Genomic DNA, 17302 nt, shown 5'->3' on the forward strand with positions numbered 1-17302 from the left:
AGAAAACACCCTCAGGTGTTCTCTCCAGCCCCTGAAACAGAATTTTTAAAAAGATTTTCATATAAAGGGAAAAATGGATACATTGGAACTTATGAAAATTAAGAAATATTTATGAGATCTCGAGGGTGAAGCAGCCAGCCTCTGAACCAAATTTAAACTTGGAATTAAGACAATAGAAACAGTAAGATCACACAGTATGAGGGCAGCATTTTCCTGGTTCAGTTGGAAGGGCACCCAGAGGTCACTAGGCTACATCTTAACTGGTAACAGAACATGCTATCATTCAAAGGGTGCTTGCTTTTTAGGCATGTAGAACACAGAGTTACAGGGTCATGGAGGCTTGCACCAAGATTCTAGAATGCCAGTGAGGCTGGGTAATGGGTAGTGTGCTCAGATTTCTTGCATGGATCTCACGAGTAGGATATGTGTAAAACTGAACAGGAAGCCTGAGTTGCAATCAAGCTGTCTTAGTTAGGGTTTCTATTGCTGTGAAGAGACACCATGACCATGAAAACTCTTGTAAAGGAAAACATTTAATTGTCGTGGCCACTTACAGTTTCAGAGGTTCAGTCTGTTATCATCATGGTGGGACATGGTGGTGTGCAGGCAGACATGGTGTTGGAGAAGGAGCTGTGAGTTCTACATCTCGCAGAGAAGAGGAAGTAGTCTGAGACACTGGATAGTATCCTGAGCATATATGAGACCTCAAATCCCACCCCCACAGTAATACACTTCCTCCAACAAGACCAAACCTACTCCAACAAGGCTGCACCTCCTAATAGTGCCACTCCCTTTGGGGGCCATTTTCTTTCAAACCACCACACCAGGATATTATAGGATGTGGTACATATGCCAAAGAAAGCAGTAGGTACTAGGTAGAACCAGTTTAAGACAAAGCATGTGGAGACCAGGTACAGAAGGTCATGGATTAAATGTAAAATCTCCATAAGCTCATGTGTTTGAACCCTTCGTCCCTAGCTGGTGGCATTGTTGCAAGAGGCTGCTGAAATTACTGGACACAGGCCCTAGCTGGCAGACATACGACTGTAGGAGCACAGCCAGCATGTTAGGATACAGCCTCATTCAGCCTGTTACAGTATCAGGTGCTCTATCGACATACCTGCTTTTCTTTAACCCAGAATGAATCTATAGCCTCTCATTTCCTGTAGAAACAAAAGCATTACCTCTCCCCCAGAGCAACATATCTTTTGACTTAAATTTTGAAGTTAAGATGTTTTTAAAACATATAGGTTGGTTTAATCCAGCAGTTTCAGTAATCCAATGTCTCTTAGCAGCCAAAAAAAAAAAAAAATTCAAAGACAACACAATAACATACAGGATCCAGACTCTCTGTGTATTTCCCATCTTTATGCAGTTTATTTCTTTTTATATTACTTTACTCCCCTTTTAAGGACTTTATTTTATTATTTTAAAACTATGTTTTTAAATCTAAAACTGTATATACTCTTTCTCTTCTCTCTCAAGCCTATGTATATTTTCAAACACACTGTGACCCATTGAGAGGCTCTTTTTGTCTGAATCTGTTCATACTGTGTATCTGTAAGCTTTTCTGCCTGCATGAGCAAAAAACCAAAACAAAACAAAACAAAAAAAAAACCCCAAAAAACCAAAACCAAAACCAAAACAAAAAAACCCCCAAAAAACCCTATTGTGTAACTTAAATCATGGCATGTTGGTGGCTGGCTCCTCCTCCTTGGTCCCTAAGAGGCTAGTCCTATAATGGAGGTACATTTACTACCAGCTCTGGGAGCCATATTTACCGCCCCAACTCTGGGGAGTTTCTGGGTCCATGCTGCCACTGAGTATCATGCCACCCATTGCTCATAAATTCCATGTAAGTATTTGGCAGCAGGGCCTCTTAAAAGAGCCACCCATTTTTGTTGATAGCACGGAGCCAGGAAGCCACACCTCTGCTCCCCACCAGCAAACAGAGCCCACCCAAGAAAATGCAGCTTCCAGGAAGCTGTGCTTGATTCCATTTTTGCATGTCTAGAATTCTTTTTTAAGCTTTGTCAGGTTTTTATGTGGAAATTTTGGCCACATATTGGAATGCCGTATGTAGGCGTCTGCAGGTGACTTTCTGACTCCGTCCTTCCTCACCCCATCATTCTCTGTTTGGCTTTCCCGATTAATGTTATCCTGTTCAACAGTTGGCCAGTCAGCTTGTTTATTAAACCAATCCTATCGACATAATCCACACAGTGTACAGAAGGATTATTCCACAGCAGTCCCGAGCAGCCCTCCTGTGTCTGTCACAGCCTGTCACACAGACCTCTCTGTGCTCAGACCCACCCCTGTTCAGCCACTGCTTGTGATTCCCATTTGCCTTAAGGAAGACCCAGGCATCTAAAGTCTCCTTGGGGGGATGATGGAAAAAGGAAGCACAGTTGGTCAGTTGTGAGAAGTTAGGAATAAGAGTCCCTCCCTGCTAATGAAGCTGTCAGCAGGAGCTGGGATGGAAACCACCTGCTCAAATGTCACTCCAACACCACGCCCCCCTTTTAAAGATAGGGCCTCACTATGTAGCTCTGGCTAGCTTGGAATTTTCAGAGATCCATCTGCCTCAGCCTCCTGAGTGCTGGGATTAAAGGAATGAACCACCACACATAGCCACTTTATCTGCTCTTTACCCTCTTGCAAACAGACCCAAGGGCCATGGAAGTGACCACAGTAGGCTTATGTCTTAGTGAGTGCAAAGCTGGAAATCTTATTCAGGAGCTAAAAGACTGAGGATAGGTTTATCCCTCGAAGCAAGTAAGGAGTGCCCTGAGTTATTTACAGAGCAATGTCCTCTGGGGGAAAAGAGGAAACACCAGAAATTCTATACAGATCCATATAAGAAAGCTAATGCAGGGGCAGGCATACTTCTGAGCATGCTCAGTTTAAAGCCCTGGAGATCCATGTTCCAACAGGAAGGATGGCTGACACATTCCTGAGCATGCTCGGTTGCAAGTCCTAGACCACGTGCTCAAAAAGGAAATATGGCAGATATGAATGCTACTGGGCATGCTCAGTTCAGTATTGGACTAAGCCAAGTTTATTTCAGGTTGCCTAAGGAGAATGAGTCATTGTGACACAGTGACCTTAGACGTTCCTTGTAAGTTTTTCCAAAGAGTTTTTTAGCTGAAACAAAAGGGACAATGTTGGAAATAAGTTCACAGTCATTTGAAGAGTAGCAGGTTCTCCCCTTGAGTCAGTGTAGGAGTTTGCCTAACTTAGCAGCGAACAGAAGAGCCGATGGAGAGCTCAGGACGGTCCAAACTGAGCCCAGGTGGTCAGAGGGCTGCTGATACCCTCCCACAGATCGGCCACCAGGCCTCAATTACTGACATTTCTTCCTGAGACCCTAAACCCCAACTGGCTCTTAGGTTTGGGTGTTTGAACACTGGTAACATGCGCCTTCCACTCCAAAAGCCAGTCCTCCTGGAATGGAATGTGTGAATCCTCTTTTCCTTGCCTGGTCAGTATGTGGGGTGAGGTCATAGGGCCTTCGGCCTCCAGGGAGGACACATCTCTAGCTGCTCTCTGGACAGTGGGGCTGGACTTCTTACCCATTTATTTTGGAAAACTCAGTTGAGGTCAGCTCTTCTGAGCCAGAGGAAGCTCCTCTTGGCAGTGGGCTGTAGGACGGCATAGCTCTGGGGTGCTGGCTTTGCATCTTGTAACATACAATCTGGAGGTCATTTTTAGTTCCATCCGGATTTGGTTCTTCGCGCAGTACTTTAATTCTCGGTGCCCTTTGCTCTCTGGAGACCTCATCTTTCCATGGCTCTGTGCAGAGCTCCACCTAAGGCAGAAGCTCAGCTCTACTGGCCCTAAAGTAGCCAGCTGGTGACTGAGTCAGGGGCCCTGGGAGGAACTTCTGACCCGGTTCCCACCCTACCACCTCCCAGCTTCCCAATGCTGACTTGGCTAATTGAGCTGGAGCTCTTGCCAAAAATCAGCCCTGAGGCCTGGGAGCCAAACCCTGGGGCTGCTGGAGGGCCCAGCTGGGTTCAGCTGCTGGGACTGACGAAAAGAGAAACAGCACCAGCGGCCTGCGGGTGACTAATAGTGGCTCAGGGTGTCACGTCAGCTGTCAGGGAAGATGACAGATCACTTACCCTGTGTTCTCAAGACTCTTCCCTGGAGGCTGATAGCCTCACTCGCCTTCCAAGCTGGCTGCAGGGCCCACTTCTGACTGTGCCAGTGGCCCACGGTATTCCCTGAAATTCAACTGCAGCGTGGCCAAGATCAGGTATGGTGGTAGAGCATGCGCTCTAGAAATAAACTTCTCTCCCTGCAGGGTGGAGAAGCTCACAGGTGGATGAGGAATGACAGGTTGAACGCTTGCATATTTGACAAGAGCAGGAAAACTGTGGTCTTTGGAGTCTGGAGAGCTGCCTCCAAGTGCCAGCTGGCTGGGCGCCCTTTCATCGAGTAGGAAAGCTTCTCCGGACCTCAGGTGGCCTTGTTTCAGAAAAGAGGACACCATCATCACCACCAGGGTCACATGGAAAAGTCGGCAACCTAATTTTTAACCCAGCATTGGAAAAGTTATCCTTGGCTGACTCACACACAGCAGGTCCTGCCTGCTAGGTGCTGGTCTGTGCGGAGTGGCCTCTTTTAAGAAAAACAAACAAACAAATGATGAATAAATAATGCATTTACTTTCTTTCTTCCTTCCCTCTTTTTTTTTTTAAATAGGCTCTTGTTAAAAGCCCAGTATAGCCTGAACTATCATCACTTCTCCTGCCTCTGTCTCCCAGCTGCTCCCAGTGACAGCCTTTACCCCCAACAAACATTGTCATTGTTATACTGCTGTGGATTAGTGTTCTTGTTGCTATGACAAATGCCTACTAAGAAGTGACCCCCAGGAGGAAGGCTTTACTGGCTCATAGTTCGAGGACCGTGTTCATCATTATCAGGGAAGGTCTGGAGGAGGACGAAGCTCCAGGCTGAGGTAACAGGAAGTCGAGGTTCCTCGCTCACATCTCTGGGGACACAACAGGCAGTGAGCAGGGCTACAGACCTCATTGTTAGCCCCCTAGGGATCCTCTTTCTGCGCCCAGACTCCAACTCCTTAAAGGTTCTATAACTTCCCCAAACAATGTCACCAGCTAGGGACCAAATGTTCAAACATGGGAACCTGTAAAGGACACATTGCCTTTAAGTCATAGCACACTTCTCTCCTGGGGACCTTTTGTCCTCAAGTCTGGGGCCACCAGCAGTGATGATGGTAGCTTTCTCTGGATATACTGTTGGGTAGCCCTGCTACAGGCCCGGCCTGCAGGGCCCCACCCTAGCACACATGGAGATGTTTTCTGTCCTAATCTAATTAATTTCCACACCCATGTGGCAGTGAGTTCTAACTCTCTGGGAGTTCCCCAGCCCCCTGGAGAACCTGCTCTCTCAGTGAGGAGGTCAGCTGAGGTGGGGTGGGAGACCTCAATATTGTCTGATGTGATACATGTTTGCCGAGAACCTCTTGTGTGCCAAGACTTGATGAAACTAAATGTATAGGAGATGGGGTGATGAGACGCTCAGTGGGCAAAGGAGCTTGCTGCTAAGACTGAAAACCTGAGTTCAGTCTCCAGGACCCACAGTGAGAAAGGAGAGAACTGACTTCCACAAGTTGTCCTCTAGGGATGTACTCTGGCACCCCTCCTATACATAAAGAACTGTAAAATCATAATAAAGATAATGTGTAAGAGAGGGAGCAGCCTGGGGATGGCACAGGGCTTGCCTAGTGTGTGCAAAGCTCTGGGTTCTTTCTGCATGGCTAAAGGTTACAAAAAAATGGAGTAAAGAAGCATATACTGATGCAACCATAGCAATAAAACAGAACAGAAACGTGTGAGAGAGGTGAGTGCGGGGCTCTGCTTGTAGTTCCTGCTTCCCAGGAAGCTGAGGCAGGAGGATCTCTGATGCCCAGGAGTCTACAAGCCAGCCTAGAAAAGAAGGGAAGGGGGAAGAAAAGTACAAGAAGTTCTTTAACCTAGGTGTTTCTTCAAGTCTGAAATCCTAGGCTGAGCTAGCAAGATCTTAAACTCACCGCCGACCTAGACCACCACGCTGGGAAACACTGTCTCAAAAACAGTCAAACCAAGAAGGCTTCAACAAGAAGTGTATGTCTCTCCAGACTGTAATAGGAACGTTCAGTGGGCTTAAGAAACAATGTAGCAATCGTCCATGGGCTTAAGAAACAATGTAGCAATCCTCCAGACATACCAAACGTTCGGAAAGCCTCTGTCAGGGTTCAGCCTCAAGCGTAGGACGCAGAGGTGAAATGAGACCGTGGTTTGCGTTTAGTACAAGGAGGGGCTGGAGTGATGGCTCAGGTGTTAAGAGCGCTAGTTGGTCTTCCAGAGGACTCTGGTTCGAGTCCCAGCACCCTCATGGTGGCTTACAAATGACTGTAATTCTAGTCTCAGGAGATCCAATGCCCTCTTCTACCCTGAGCAGACATCACATGTGGTGTGCAGACACACATGCAGACAAAACACCCATACTCGTAGGAAAGAAAGAAAAAAAAAAATCAGTACAAGACGCTCAAGCTAGCGGTTTTGGAGGAGCATGGAATGGTTGTGGGGGGAGTGGGGGTGGTCTGTTCCTAGGAGGACTTCCTAGGAAATGAAGCCTGTGAAAGAGGACCCTAGCCATGGGAAAAGGCACCCCAGGCGGAAGGAAGGCCCGGACACTGCATCGTGACTCAGATGACATGATGAGAATGAGCATGACCGAGAGCATGACCTCACCACTGTAGAGGTGGCCTTACTCACCCCCTGGTGTCCCCAGTGAAGCTGGGATGCAGAGGCTGGAAGGACAGCCCAACACTACCTAACTGCTTAGAAGCAGCTTTGACTGGTACGCAGCCTTCTCATGCCCAGCAGGACTTTTCCTTGTGGGGAAAATGTTTGTATCATATACAAAAAATAAGGCTATCTGCCTCTTGCTAGGTCCCAAGCAGGTGAACATCAAGTCATTAGAACCGTGTTCCTACTGTGTAAACAGGAAGCAGAGTGGGAATGACTAATGTCTACTGGGGACAGTACTTTACAAGGTGCCAGGCACATAGTAGGTGCTCACTAAACATTCCTGTCCTCTAAAGTGGCAGGATGTTGGGTAGAGGTGCTTGCTTCTTAAAGCACTCACAGATGACAGCTTGGGACCTCTGACGTTTGAGATGAGGTTTGCAAAAGCGCTAACCAAATTTGAAAGCAAAAATTTCCAGGTATCTGCGTGACTCAGCTTGACAGGGCAGTTCATCCTGGAAATGACCGAATGTCACCTCCAGCCAGACTGCCCCCGAGTGGTTGCCCCTTGAGTGGTTACCACAAGGAGGGCCTCTCAGTCATTCAGGGCTTTCAGTTTCTAAGACTGAAGGCGATACTGAGACCCCAGTGTTGTTCCATCTGATGGCTTCTGCTCCCTGGTTCTCACAGAGCTTCTGGACTGACGGCTAGTGGGACTCCGTTTTCTGGCCCCCATTCTCTCTCTTTTCTTCTTTTAAAAATCTATCTATCTATCTATCTATCTATCTATCTATCTATCTATCTATCTATTTATTTTTGACAAGATCTCACTCTGTGGCCCTGGCCAGCCCAGTCTCTAGATCAAGTTCCTGGCCCTCACAGAGACCAGCCTGCCTCTGATCCCCAAGCACTGACATTAAATGTGTCTGCCACTGTGCCTGGCCTCTGTTCTTTCTCGACAGCAGGTGACATTTCTAGTCTCATCTCCACAAAGCTCTGGGTTCCATGTCACACACCTCATAAAATGACCATGGTGGTAGTACACCCTTATAATCCCAGTATTTGGGAGATAGAAGCAGGAGGATCAGAAGTTCAAAAAGTCATCCTTGGCCAAATAAGGAGTTCAAGGCTAGCCTGGGCTACGTAAGACCCTATCTCAAACAAAACAAAAGAAAACAATACTTTGGGTCAAGGCCTGAGGTTATAGCTGGTATGAGCGCTCGCCCAGCATTCATGAGGCCCTGGGTTCAGCCTCTACACTGCAAAATCAAGACAAGTGGATTTTTTTGTGCTGGCTTGGAAAGTGTGAACAACGATTTTTAAGGAGTTATTTGGGTGTTGCCAAATACATGGTGTTTTGTTTTGCGATAGTGTTTTGAAATTTTTAGTTGTGTGTATATGCACTCCTGTGTGGCCACGTGGAGGCCAGAAGCCGACCTCTGGTGTCGTTCATGAAGAGCCGCTCACCTTGATTTTCCAGGTAGAATCTCTCACTGGTGCTTGCTGATTGGGCTAGGTTAGCTATTCAGGGAACTTCCGGTCTCTGCTTCTTCAAACATGGAAGTACAAAGAGATTTACAAGCAATCACTACTGTGCCCAGCCTGTTCACATGGGTGTGGAGATCAAAATCAGATTCTTATGCCTGTGTGGCAGGCATCTTCCTGGGTGAGCCATTCCCCAGCCCTGATTCTGTTTTTAAAGGAGCTAGAGGCCTTGTCTGCCAGCTATGGATACTGAATGAGGGATGATGTGTGGGGTTTGCTTTAAATAACTTGGGTGTGGAGGGAGGGCTAGAACTGATGTAATAGTGACCATTAGAGCCAGATAAGGAGAAAAGACTCATACCATTCTACCTTCATTTACATAAGTTTGCACATCTGAGTAGAAAAGCAAATGGGTCAGTAGGAAAGCATCCCCTCTCCCACTGAGCCTGGTCACTACCGCATCTGGCGCAGGGCTGTTATTTTGTGACTAAGAGGGGACAAGCCTGAAGATGAGACTAAGCATTGAGTATGGCAGTGTGGAAGGAGAGTTGAAAAATATTATATATAAGTGGTTTTGTGCATCCACATGAAATCTAGGCTCAGCAATTGGGGGGACACTTGACATTTGTCCTTCTGAGTCTGGTTATTTCCCTTTCTATGGTGATCTCCAGTTCCTTCAGTTTTCCTGCAAATGACATAAGTCTTTTCTTCTTGGTGGCTGAATGAACCTCCATGGTGTGTATGGACCACATTTTTTTTCTTTTCATGAATCTGCTGATGGACAAGTAGGCTGATTCCACAATGAGTGAATCATTTGGCAGATTCGACAGGTCAGGAACTGGCTTGCTTTTAGATTTTTGTGTGTTTGTTGATGTATTGTGGGTGTGTATGTGTGGGGTGCATGTGCGGGCACACTTGGGAACAACTTCCCGCCTTCTGCCATGGGGATTCTGGAAACGGAACTTAGGTTGTCAGGATTGGGGGCAAATGCCTTCACCTGGCTCCTCATCTTACCAGCTTGGGATTCCTTTTTATGAGATGCTATTTAATGTTAGAAAAAAATTATTTGGCTACAGGTACCCTAATTGTCCTAATTGTTCTAAAAAAAAAGAGCAATATGGAGGCCTGACCCTTCTTAGCTGCGGGGTGCCACATGACATCTGAAAGGGCACCAGGGCTCGGAGAAAAGCTTGTGGGAAACAGACCGACTCTCTGAGGGCTCCAGGAAGCATGAGAAGGCTCTGGTGTTTTGCTTTATTGCTGTCCGCTGGCCTCTGGGGAGGAGGATGCCCACATCCCAATCACAGACCTTACAGTTTCTGAGGCGGAAATCACAGAACCAGAGCTGGGAAGGACAGCTGTCCTTCCTGGCCTCCCGCCCACGGGGACAAGGAGACTTCCTTTCGCTGAGCCCCTCAACACGGAGCAACCGCGCCACGCAACGATTACACACAGGGCGCAAACAGCGTTGTTTCTAACTGACCTCATGGCCCAGCTGCTCTGGGGGGATGTCCTCTGTTCTGTAATGCAAGACAAGTCACTGTGGTTAGCTGAACCCAGCCGGGTCTCCTAGATACGGACGTTAAGACAGTTGCCAAAAATGTGCGGAGGAAACGCTGGGGAGAACAAGGAGGAGGATGTGGAAAAAGGCCACGAGGCACGATTCTTTCTGTGTCCTCTGGATGCTCACGGAGTTCTGCCTGGGGCCTCTGGGGCTCAGCTGTGCTCCAGGCCTGGCCTTGGAGACTGGGATGGCTGAGGTCCGGTAGCCAGGATGAGTGGCCGCAGGTCACAAGACTGCGTTTATTCTTGGTCCTCATTGGCCCCAATTTTTAAGGCCTTGTTTAGTAGAGCTATAATCCTTAAATTTGAGCAAATATCAGAATCTCCCATAGGGCACGAGCGGCTGGGCCCACTCTCTCAGTTTCTGATCCAGCAGGTCTAGGGTGGGGCCTGAGAATCTGTGTTCTAACCAAGCACAGGAGCGTGCTGATTCTGCCAGTAAGGTTCCTTATTTGACAACCACTGGCTTTAACCCCTGTAAGACGCTGGCTCTCGGGGAGAGGGAGGAGAAATTTCCAACCCTTCACTCTCTTCACTTTGGCTGAATCAACCATAAGTGGCTCAAAGTGGTCCTGGGTAGGAGCTGAGGACTCACATTATGTTTGGTGTGTTAAATTTTTCTGTAGTGCTGGGCACTGGACCAGGCTCTCACGAATGCTAAGCAGTCTACTCCCCAGCTACAATCTCAGCCCAGTGGGGCAGGAGGATGCTCGAAAGCCACTGGACAGGAAGCCCAGAGACTTAGAGGGATAGATGCTCTGAGTGACCTCACTGTGTGGTCTTGAAAAGTTACCTGTCCTCTTCTGGGCCTCAATGTGTGCCCCTGTAAAAGAAGCAATTGACACTTTTCTGTATGTATTATTGTCTTCATTAGGGTTACTGCTGCTGTAATGAAACAATGTGCCCCAAGCAACTTGGGGTGGGTGGGGAGAGTTATTTGGCTCCATCACTGAAGGAAGCCAAGACAGGAACTCAAGCAAGGCAGGAACCTGGAGGCAGGAATTGATGCAGAGATCACGGAGGGGTGCTGCTTACTGCCTTGCTCTCCATCGGCTTGCTCAGCCTGCTTTCTTGTAGAACCCAGGACCACCAGCCCAGGAATGGTCCCACTCACAATGGCCTGGGCTCTCCCCATTAATCACTAATTAAGAAAATGCTCCACAGGCTTGCCTGCAGCCCGATCTTACGGAGGCGTTTTCTTAGTCAAGGTTTCCTCCTCTCGGATGACTCTAGTTTGTGCCAATTTGACATCAGTCTAGTCAGCACAACTATTTTGAAAACTAAAAAGGAACACAGAGAAGCCGCGTCTTACGGGGGAGAGTGTGCTTGCAAGCCTGGCACATGGGACACTACCTGGGCGTGGATGTTTGCCCGCTGTAGGTTCTGGTCTGAGCTGCCTGACCTGTTAAGAGATGGAGGAAGGCTTGTCAAGTGTTAGCTACGATGACCGCTTCTATTTTCAACATCTTTTAGGATTGGGAAGCCGGGAAGATCTCTCTTCTTCCCCATCCCTGTCCCAGTGCGGAGCCCGGAGACCTTCAGGGCAGACTCAGAGTTCCCATGCATGTCTCGAGTTTTTCCCTGGAATGATTGATTATTCTGGGAAACACCTGAACCCTCGGATTCTCCACGGATGAATCCTTCTCTGACTCCCATTCGCTTGATTATTTAGTGTTTGTGAGGGCCTACTATGTGTCCAGCATGGGGACTGAGGACACAGGAGCTTAAAAAAGCCCTTCCGGGTCCCTACGGAAGATGCTGCTGATCTCAAAATCACACAAGCCGGCATCAGAAGGCAGCCAGAACTGGCTAGAAGAAAGGAGGTAGATCCCCCAGAGCAGAGGGAGGAGCCTTGCAGAGGTCCTGAGGCTGGAAGAGCATGGTGCCTGCAGGGAGCTAGGCTGGAGGGCTGTGGAGGCAGGAGGATGCCGAACAAAGGGTCTGGCCTTTATCTTAGGACTGACGGAGGCTTTGGAAGTCTGACAGCAGAGAGAGCCATGAGATGTGAGGGGCTATCTCTTCTGGATATAGCTGGAGAAGATTCCAGGGACCAGAGAGGAGATCGGTGAGAAACACAGCATGCTGCTGTTCAGGAAAAGAGTGCTGTGGTCTGGGTGCTGTGGGTCTGAGTGTGTCTTAGAAAGAAGACATCGTATTTGGAAGATTTTTAGAGTCTGCTCCGTGAATGTAGAGGCGACCTGGGACCCCAGCTGCCCGGTGTCCTAATTGCCTAGGTGGATAGTGGCGGTTTGCATTGAGCCCTGGTGGGACTCTCTCGCCCTCTTGAGAATTTCAGGGCCACTGGTTGTGTTAAGGATTTTAAGATGAGAACCCTCTTTCTGTGTTTGGGGGTTTTCACCTCCTCCGGGTGGTCATGAGACATGTCATGTCTATAACAGCAGCTGACACTCTGCAAACCACAGCCACCTGCTGGACATATTCTGTGACAACATTGCCTCTTTTCTCAAACTCTTACCCTCGGGGACCATCAGGCACTCCCTAAGGCAAAGACATGTTGCATCTCAACCTTGAGACAGACACCTAAGCATCACCCTGGACCACAGCAGGAGGGAAGGAAGTGGTACTTGGTGGAGGCTCTTTTTTCCACAGCGGAGGCAGCAGGGACCTCAGTTGGGGGGTCTGGCCCCCCAACTGAATCAGTTGTGTGACCTCAGTTGTCTAACGGTAAAAATAGAGGGGAATTATTGAGCTGGAGACTGGCCCCTGTAGACCCTAACCTCTGGGATTTTGGGTGCTCGGAGGAGCTCAGGCTGGAGGTCGAGCACATCTTCAGTCCACTCAGTGGCTCTTCCTCACACTGGCTGCAGTGTAACCTCTCAGAACCACACCACTACCCCCTTCCTCTCCCCTTCTGGGTGACCGGATCTTGGCATCTAGCTAATGCCGCCTTCCTTCCGTGTGGGGCACTCACCCCAGGCAGGTTGGTCTACCTCCTCTCTGTGCACGGTCCCACTCCCAGCCAGGAAGTGTCCTTCACTTCATCTAGCTTCCCTATCTTCCCCAGGTCCCTCCTCCTCCCAGATATCCCCTTGTCCTTGCTAGCCACCCTGCTCCTCTGTCCACTGGCATTTCTCCAGCCTTTGCTCACCTGGCTCAGAGCTTACCGGAACACGAGCCATCTCTTCTGACTGGTCCCTGGTGACAAATGACACCTTCTAGCATCTTCTCCCCTGGAACCTTGCACTGAGCACTGGATAAGTGTGGGAAGGCCACTGCCCAGAGAGGGCCCCCCACCCTCCCCACCAAGCCACTCTCCCCTGCACAAAGTCCCGAGGCATCAGCTTGGGAAACCCAGAACTTGCCTTCAGAGGAGGGTCTCCAGGCTACAGCAGTGGGTTTCTTCACATGGCCCTGTCCGTGTGCAGAAGCAAGGCTACCCGGCCCCTTCCTCACCTTTTGTCCCCATCGCCCTCTCCCTAACAAAGCCTTTCTCAGTGGAAAAGGGCCTGGTCACATAATCCTTGGCCAACACAAGCAACCATTGTAGCCTTAGGGAAAGGGGGTGGGGGCAGAGAAGTACGATGAGGTTTTGATTTCTCTTTGCCAAAGCTGGCTCCAGGGAAGGCCCCGGCCCACAGCTCATGACTCAGTCTTTGGGGCCGCAGCTGCAGTTTGTACCTCTTGACTTTTGCTCTGCTGGGGGGCAGGAAAGAGGCGGTTGAGTGGGACCACAGTGCTTGAGCTTTCCAAAGGAGTCTTCTCTGGGATGGCTTCTCCCATAGGGAGCAAAGTGAACAATCCTTAGGTCACTTTGTCCCATCTGCTCCCACTTTACAGCTTGGAAGACTGAGGCCCTGGGAAGGCAAGCCATTCTCTTAGAATCGTTTAGTAGAGATCTGGAGCTGAACCTTTGCAGTCTATAGCCTGGTCATCTCTTTGACCCTCCTTCGACCTTGACCCACTTCCTGCCTCATCAACTTCACACATAGCCCCCTGCCCTGTCTTGACCTCACTGGTCTTAAAGAGAAAGAAACAATGCACATTCGTTTCATGTGGTGGTTGGTGCGGTTTACAACTGAGTGCTTCAGTGTCTCTTGGAATATAATGGGTTTCAGCCCTCTGAGCTGACTTCAGAAATGAGCTGGCCTCCCCAAACCTCAGCGTCATTTCAAAGCCATAGCCGCAGCTAAACACAACAAGAAAACAATAAAAATAGCGAAGCCAGCCGGATCCCCCTTTCTCTAAGTCTCCACCTGTGAGTCGTTTGAATTATCGTCTAATTTCAAACGATTACGAACACACTTGTAAAGTGAAGCAAGAGCATGGGCTTTTCTGTTGGGCTGTGGGCCCTGACTGTGGAACTGGTCTCAACAAGTCGCCGCTAAGCCAGCATCTGCTGTGCCTGCGACACACACGCTCTGCTCTTTGCGCTGCAGGCTACCGTGTGCGGTCCTGCGCCCAGGGTGGACATGCTGGGCACTCATCGTTTATTGTGTGTCTTTTGTGTGCTGTGGTTAACAGTTGTGGCACAGGTGAGGAAACTGGGCTCAGCGCTGGGATTTCCTTCTGGGCAGTCGGGCTGTATGGCCCTGAAGGGTCCCTCTCTTTTTCACCTTCCTGTGCCCTGCTCTTGATTAGGACACAGGACAGCGGAAGTACTCTAGGTTCCATGGCACTGTCATCTGCAGAGTGGGAAGATCTGAGGGGTCAGGAGATAGCAGGGCATCCTGCTCTGGGGGCTCTTCATCCTCACCCTCAAAATGCGGTGGGACCCCCCTAAGAGCTATAGCTCTGGAGCAGTCACGGAGTCGGCAAAGGGGGGCGGAGCGGCCATGGGAAGCTGTTCAGGCCGTCGCTCCGGAAAGCTCTGGCGTCTGAAGGGACAATCGCCCCGTGCGCCAGGAGCCCCCGCGCGGGCTCCGCGTGGCACTTCCGATCCGGGCCGCACGCCGTGGCTCGCCAGGCCCGCCCCCGCCCCCAGCGCCCGCGCCCCCCGCCCGAGCCTCGCGGCCCGCCCTGCCCGTGTACCCGCCCCGCGCGCCCCTAGCCGGTCTCGCCGAGTCCGGGCGGGCGGGCAGGCGGGCGGCTCGGGACATCGCGGGCGGCCAGAGCGGCTGCAGCTGGAGCCAGCAGTGCGGGCGCCGTGCCGGGGGGTAGCCGGGAGCGGGCCGGCAGGAGGCGGAGGCTGCCGGCTGGTCTGCGATCCGGCAGTCCGGGGACTCGGGTGCCTGCCCGTCCCCGTCCCCGCGCGGCCACATGGCTCGGCTCTGCGCGCTGCTGCCCTGCCTGCTGCCCTGGTACTGCACGCTCTGCGCCGCCGCGGGCAGTCAGACCCCAGGTGCGTGCGGGCCGGTCGCGCGGGGACGTGGGGTCTCTGGGGGTGCGAGCGGCCAGAGTGGCCCCAGGATGCAGGAGCCAGCCTGGCAGGGTTCGAGAGGGGTGGAAGGCGGCGTGCCTGCTGCAGGCTTGAGTTGCTTGGCTTTGGCTGCTTGTGGTGATTTCTGTCCCTTTCTGTCACTGGAGGGGATTGGGAACATGAGTCTCTCCCGGTGAGAAAGAGTCACAGTGAGCCCACCTTCCCCCTTCTCTCCCTCCACTTCTCTTGATCTTTTAATGCCTTGTCTCCAACTTGGGTGGCACTTGTGGAATTGTGTGCATGTGTGTGTCTGAATGTGCATGTCTGGTTGTCCCACACGGAATCAGGCTAGCAGGTGACTGCTTCCCATAGCAGAAAATCGTGGGCACTGTTGCTTCTGACCAAAAAAGAGGTTCTTCCTCTGTTTCCCTCCAAGCCCCCCACAAAGCATCCCCAGACACTGCAGATCGTCTCCCCGGCATAGACCAGAGACACACCACATACATCTTACATCCTGGGTACCCTTCGGGGGCTTTGGGGCATACAGAAAAGGTGGTCATTTCCAGGCAGGGTTCATGTGCCCAAGTGGGCCCCCTTTTGCACATTCTTGGGTTCCTTTGCTAGCACAGCTAAAAGATAAAGGGGCACAATCCCCACATGTAATTGCCTGGGGGATTTGAAAGGCGCATCCGTCTCCTGGGTGTGTTTGATCAGTGCTGTGAGCTGGGGAGGCGAGGGATAGGATTATGGAGAAGTGGAAATTCCTTCCAACTTGTATCCATGAATCACCGGGCCTGGGAGCCAGTGAGCTGTCATTCCTGCCTGGCTGTGCACAGGGATAGAGCTGTGTGAGGATGGGGCCCACTGACTGGCAAATGGCCTGCAGCATGGGGCCATGACCTCACACTTCAGTCAGCCCAAGTAGGCAGGTCACCCCCTGTGTCTCTCTTTATTTTTGAAGCTCTATATTTATCCTGCTTGGGGCTGGGCAGTGGAGAAGTCTCGCAGCCACTCTGCTGCTTTAAAAAGTTTCCTTTCTAACCTCGGAAAAATATATAACGGTGCATTCCCTCGCTCCCTTCCCCAGCCCCCCTTTCTCCGTGTCAAGGGCCAGGATCCCCCGGGTTCCTAGGTGTGTTTGTTTTGGCAGTTGCCTTCTTGGGAGCTTGGCAAGGCTCCTGCCCCAGGCTGGTGACTTCAGTACAGTGGGGGAGTTGAGGCAGATCTGGAATTTCAGCCCTTCCTAAGCAGTGCTCAAGGTTGGCAGGCTTGTTGCTATGGTGATGGGACTCTGTTTGACATCATTTGTTTACGTCTGCTAAATATAAAAAAGACCGGACAGCGACAGAGAGAATGGACGTCCACAAATTTATGTCTACCTGGATGCCATTCGATGGGGTACAGGTTGACTGTGCAGGCTTAAGAAGCAATGAGGAGATAATGAATGAACTTGGACTAAGGGATCTGTGATAAGTGATGCTCAGGGCTGTCTGTCCATCTCCCCCACCTCCCCACAGGGGATGCCCAGATTCCTCTTACCTTTGTACAGTGAAGTGACTCTGTGTTTACCTCCAACAGACCTGCACCTCTCTGGGAAACTCCGTGACTATGTCGTGACTGTGCCCTGCAGCACGGATTTTCGGGGACGCTTCTTGTCCCATGTGGTTTCTGCCCCCACGGCACCCTCTTCACATAGCCACCTCCGGGTGGTTCGCAGCCCCCCGAGACTGGAAAGAGAGACTCTGCGGCCTGGTGGTCCAAGGCACCACTTCCTCTATTTCAATGTGACTGTCTTTGGGAAGCTGCTTCACCTGAGCCTGCAGCCCAACCGGAGGTTGGTGGCCCCAGGGGCCCCCGTGGAATGGCAAGAGGACTTTCGGGAACTCTTCCGGCAACCCTTGCAGCGGGAGTGTGTGTACACTGGAGGTGTCACCGGAATGCCTGGGGCAGCTGTTGCCATCAGCAACTGTGATGGATTGGTAAGGGACAAGGTCTTCCCTCCTGTCCAGCATCCAGTTCCTTTCACAGCCCTCAGTCCCCGCCCCACCCTCATAGGTTTGGGGTTCCCAAGGACATGGTACACCATGCCACATGGTAGTGGCCTGACTGTCCTTCAGATGGGCATTGTCATTCTCTTACTAGCTGCCAGGCTCTGCCCAGTGTGAGATGGCCATAGTGGGAT

At 50.7% G+C, this 17302-nt stretch overlaps 1 protein-coding gene across 2 annotated transcripts in view; it reads left to right on the forward strand.

The window, feature by feature from the left end:
• The first annotated feature begins 15020 nt into the window (after positions 1 to 15020).
• The window catches only part of Adamts14 (ADAM metallopeptidase with thrombospondin type 1 motif 14), a 73885-nt gene continuing 71603 nt past the window's right edge, over positions 15021 to 17302 (forward strand). For both annotated transcript variants that reach the window (XM_059281742.1, XM_059281743.1), the window contains exons 1-2: positions 15021 to 15102; positions 16699 to 17099. In XM_059281742.1, coding sequence (XP_059137725.1) covers positions 15021 to 15102; positions 16699 to 17099 — 483 coding nt within the window. The remainder of the gene's footprint in view (positions 15103 to 16698; positions 17100 to 17302) is intronic.

This window comes from Peromyscus eremicus, chromosome 16_21, assembly GCF_949786415.1.
Source record: "Peromyscus eremicus chromosome 16_21, PerEre_H2_v1, whole genome shotgun sequence".
NCBI classification, from domain to species: Eukaryota; Metazoa; Chordata; class Mammalia; order Rodentia; family Cricetidae; genus Peromyscus; species Peromyscus eremicus.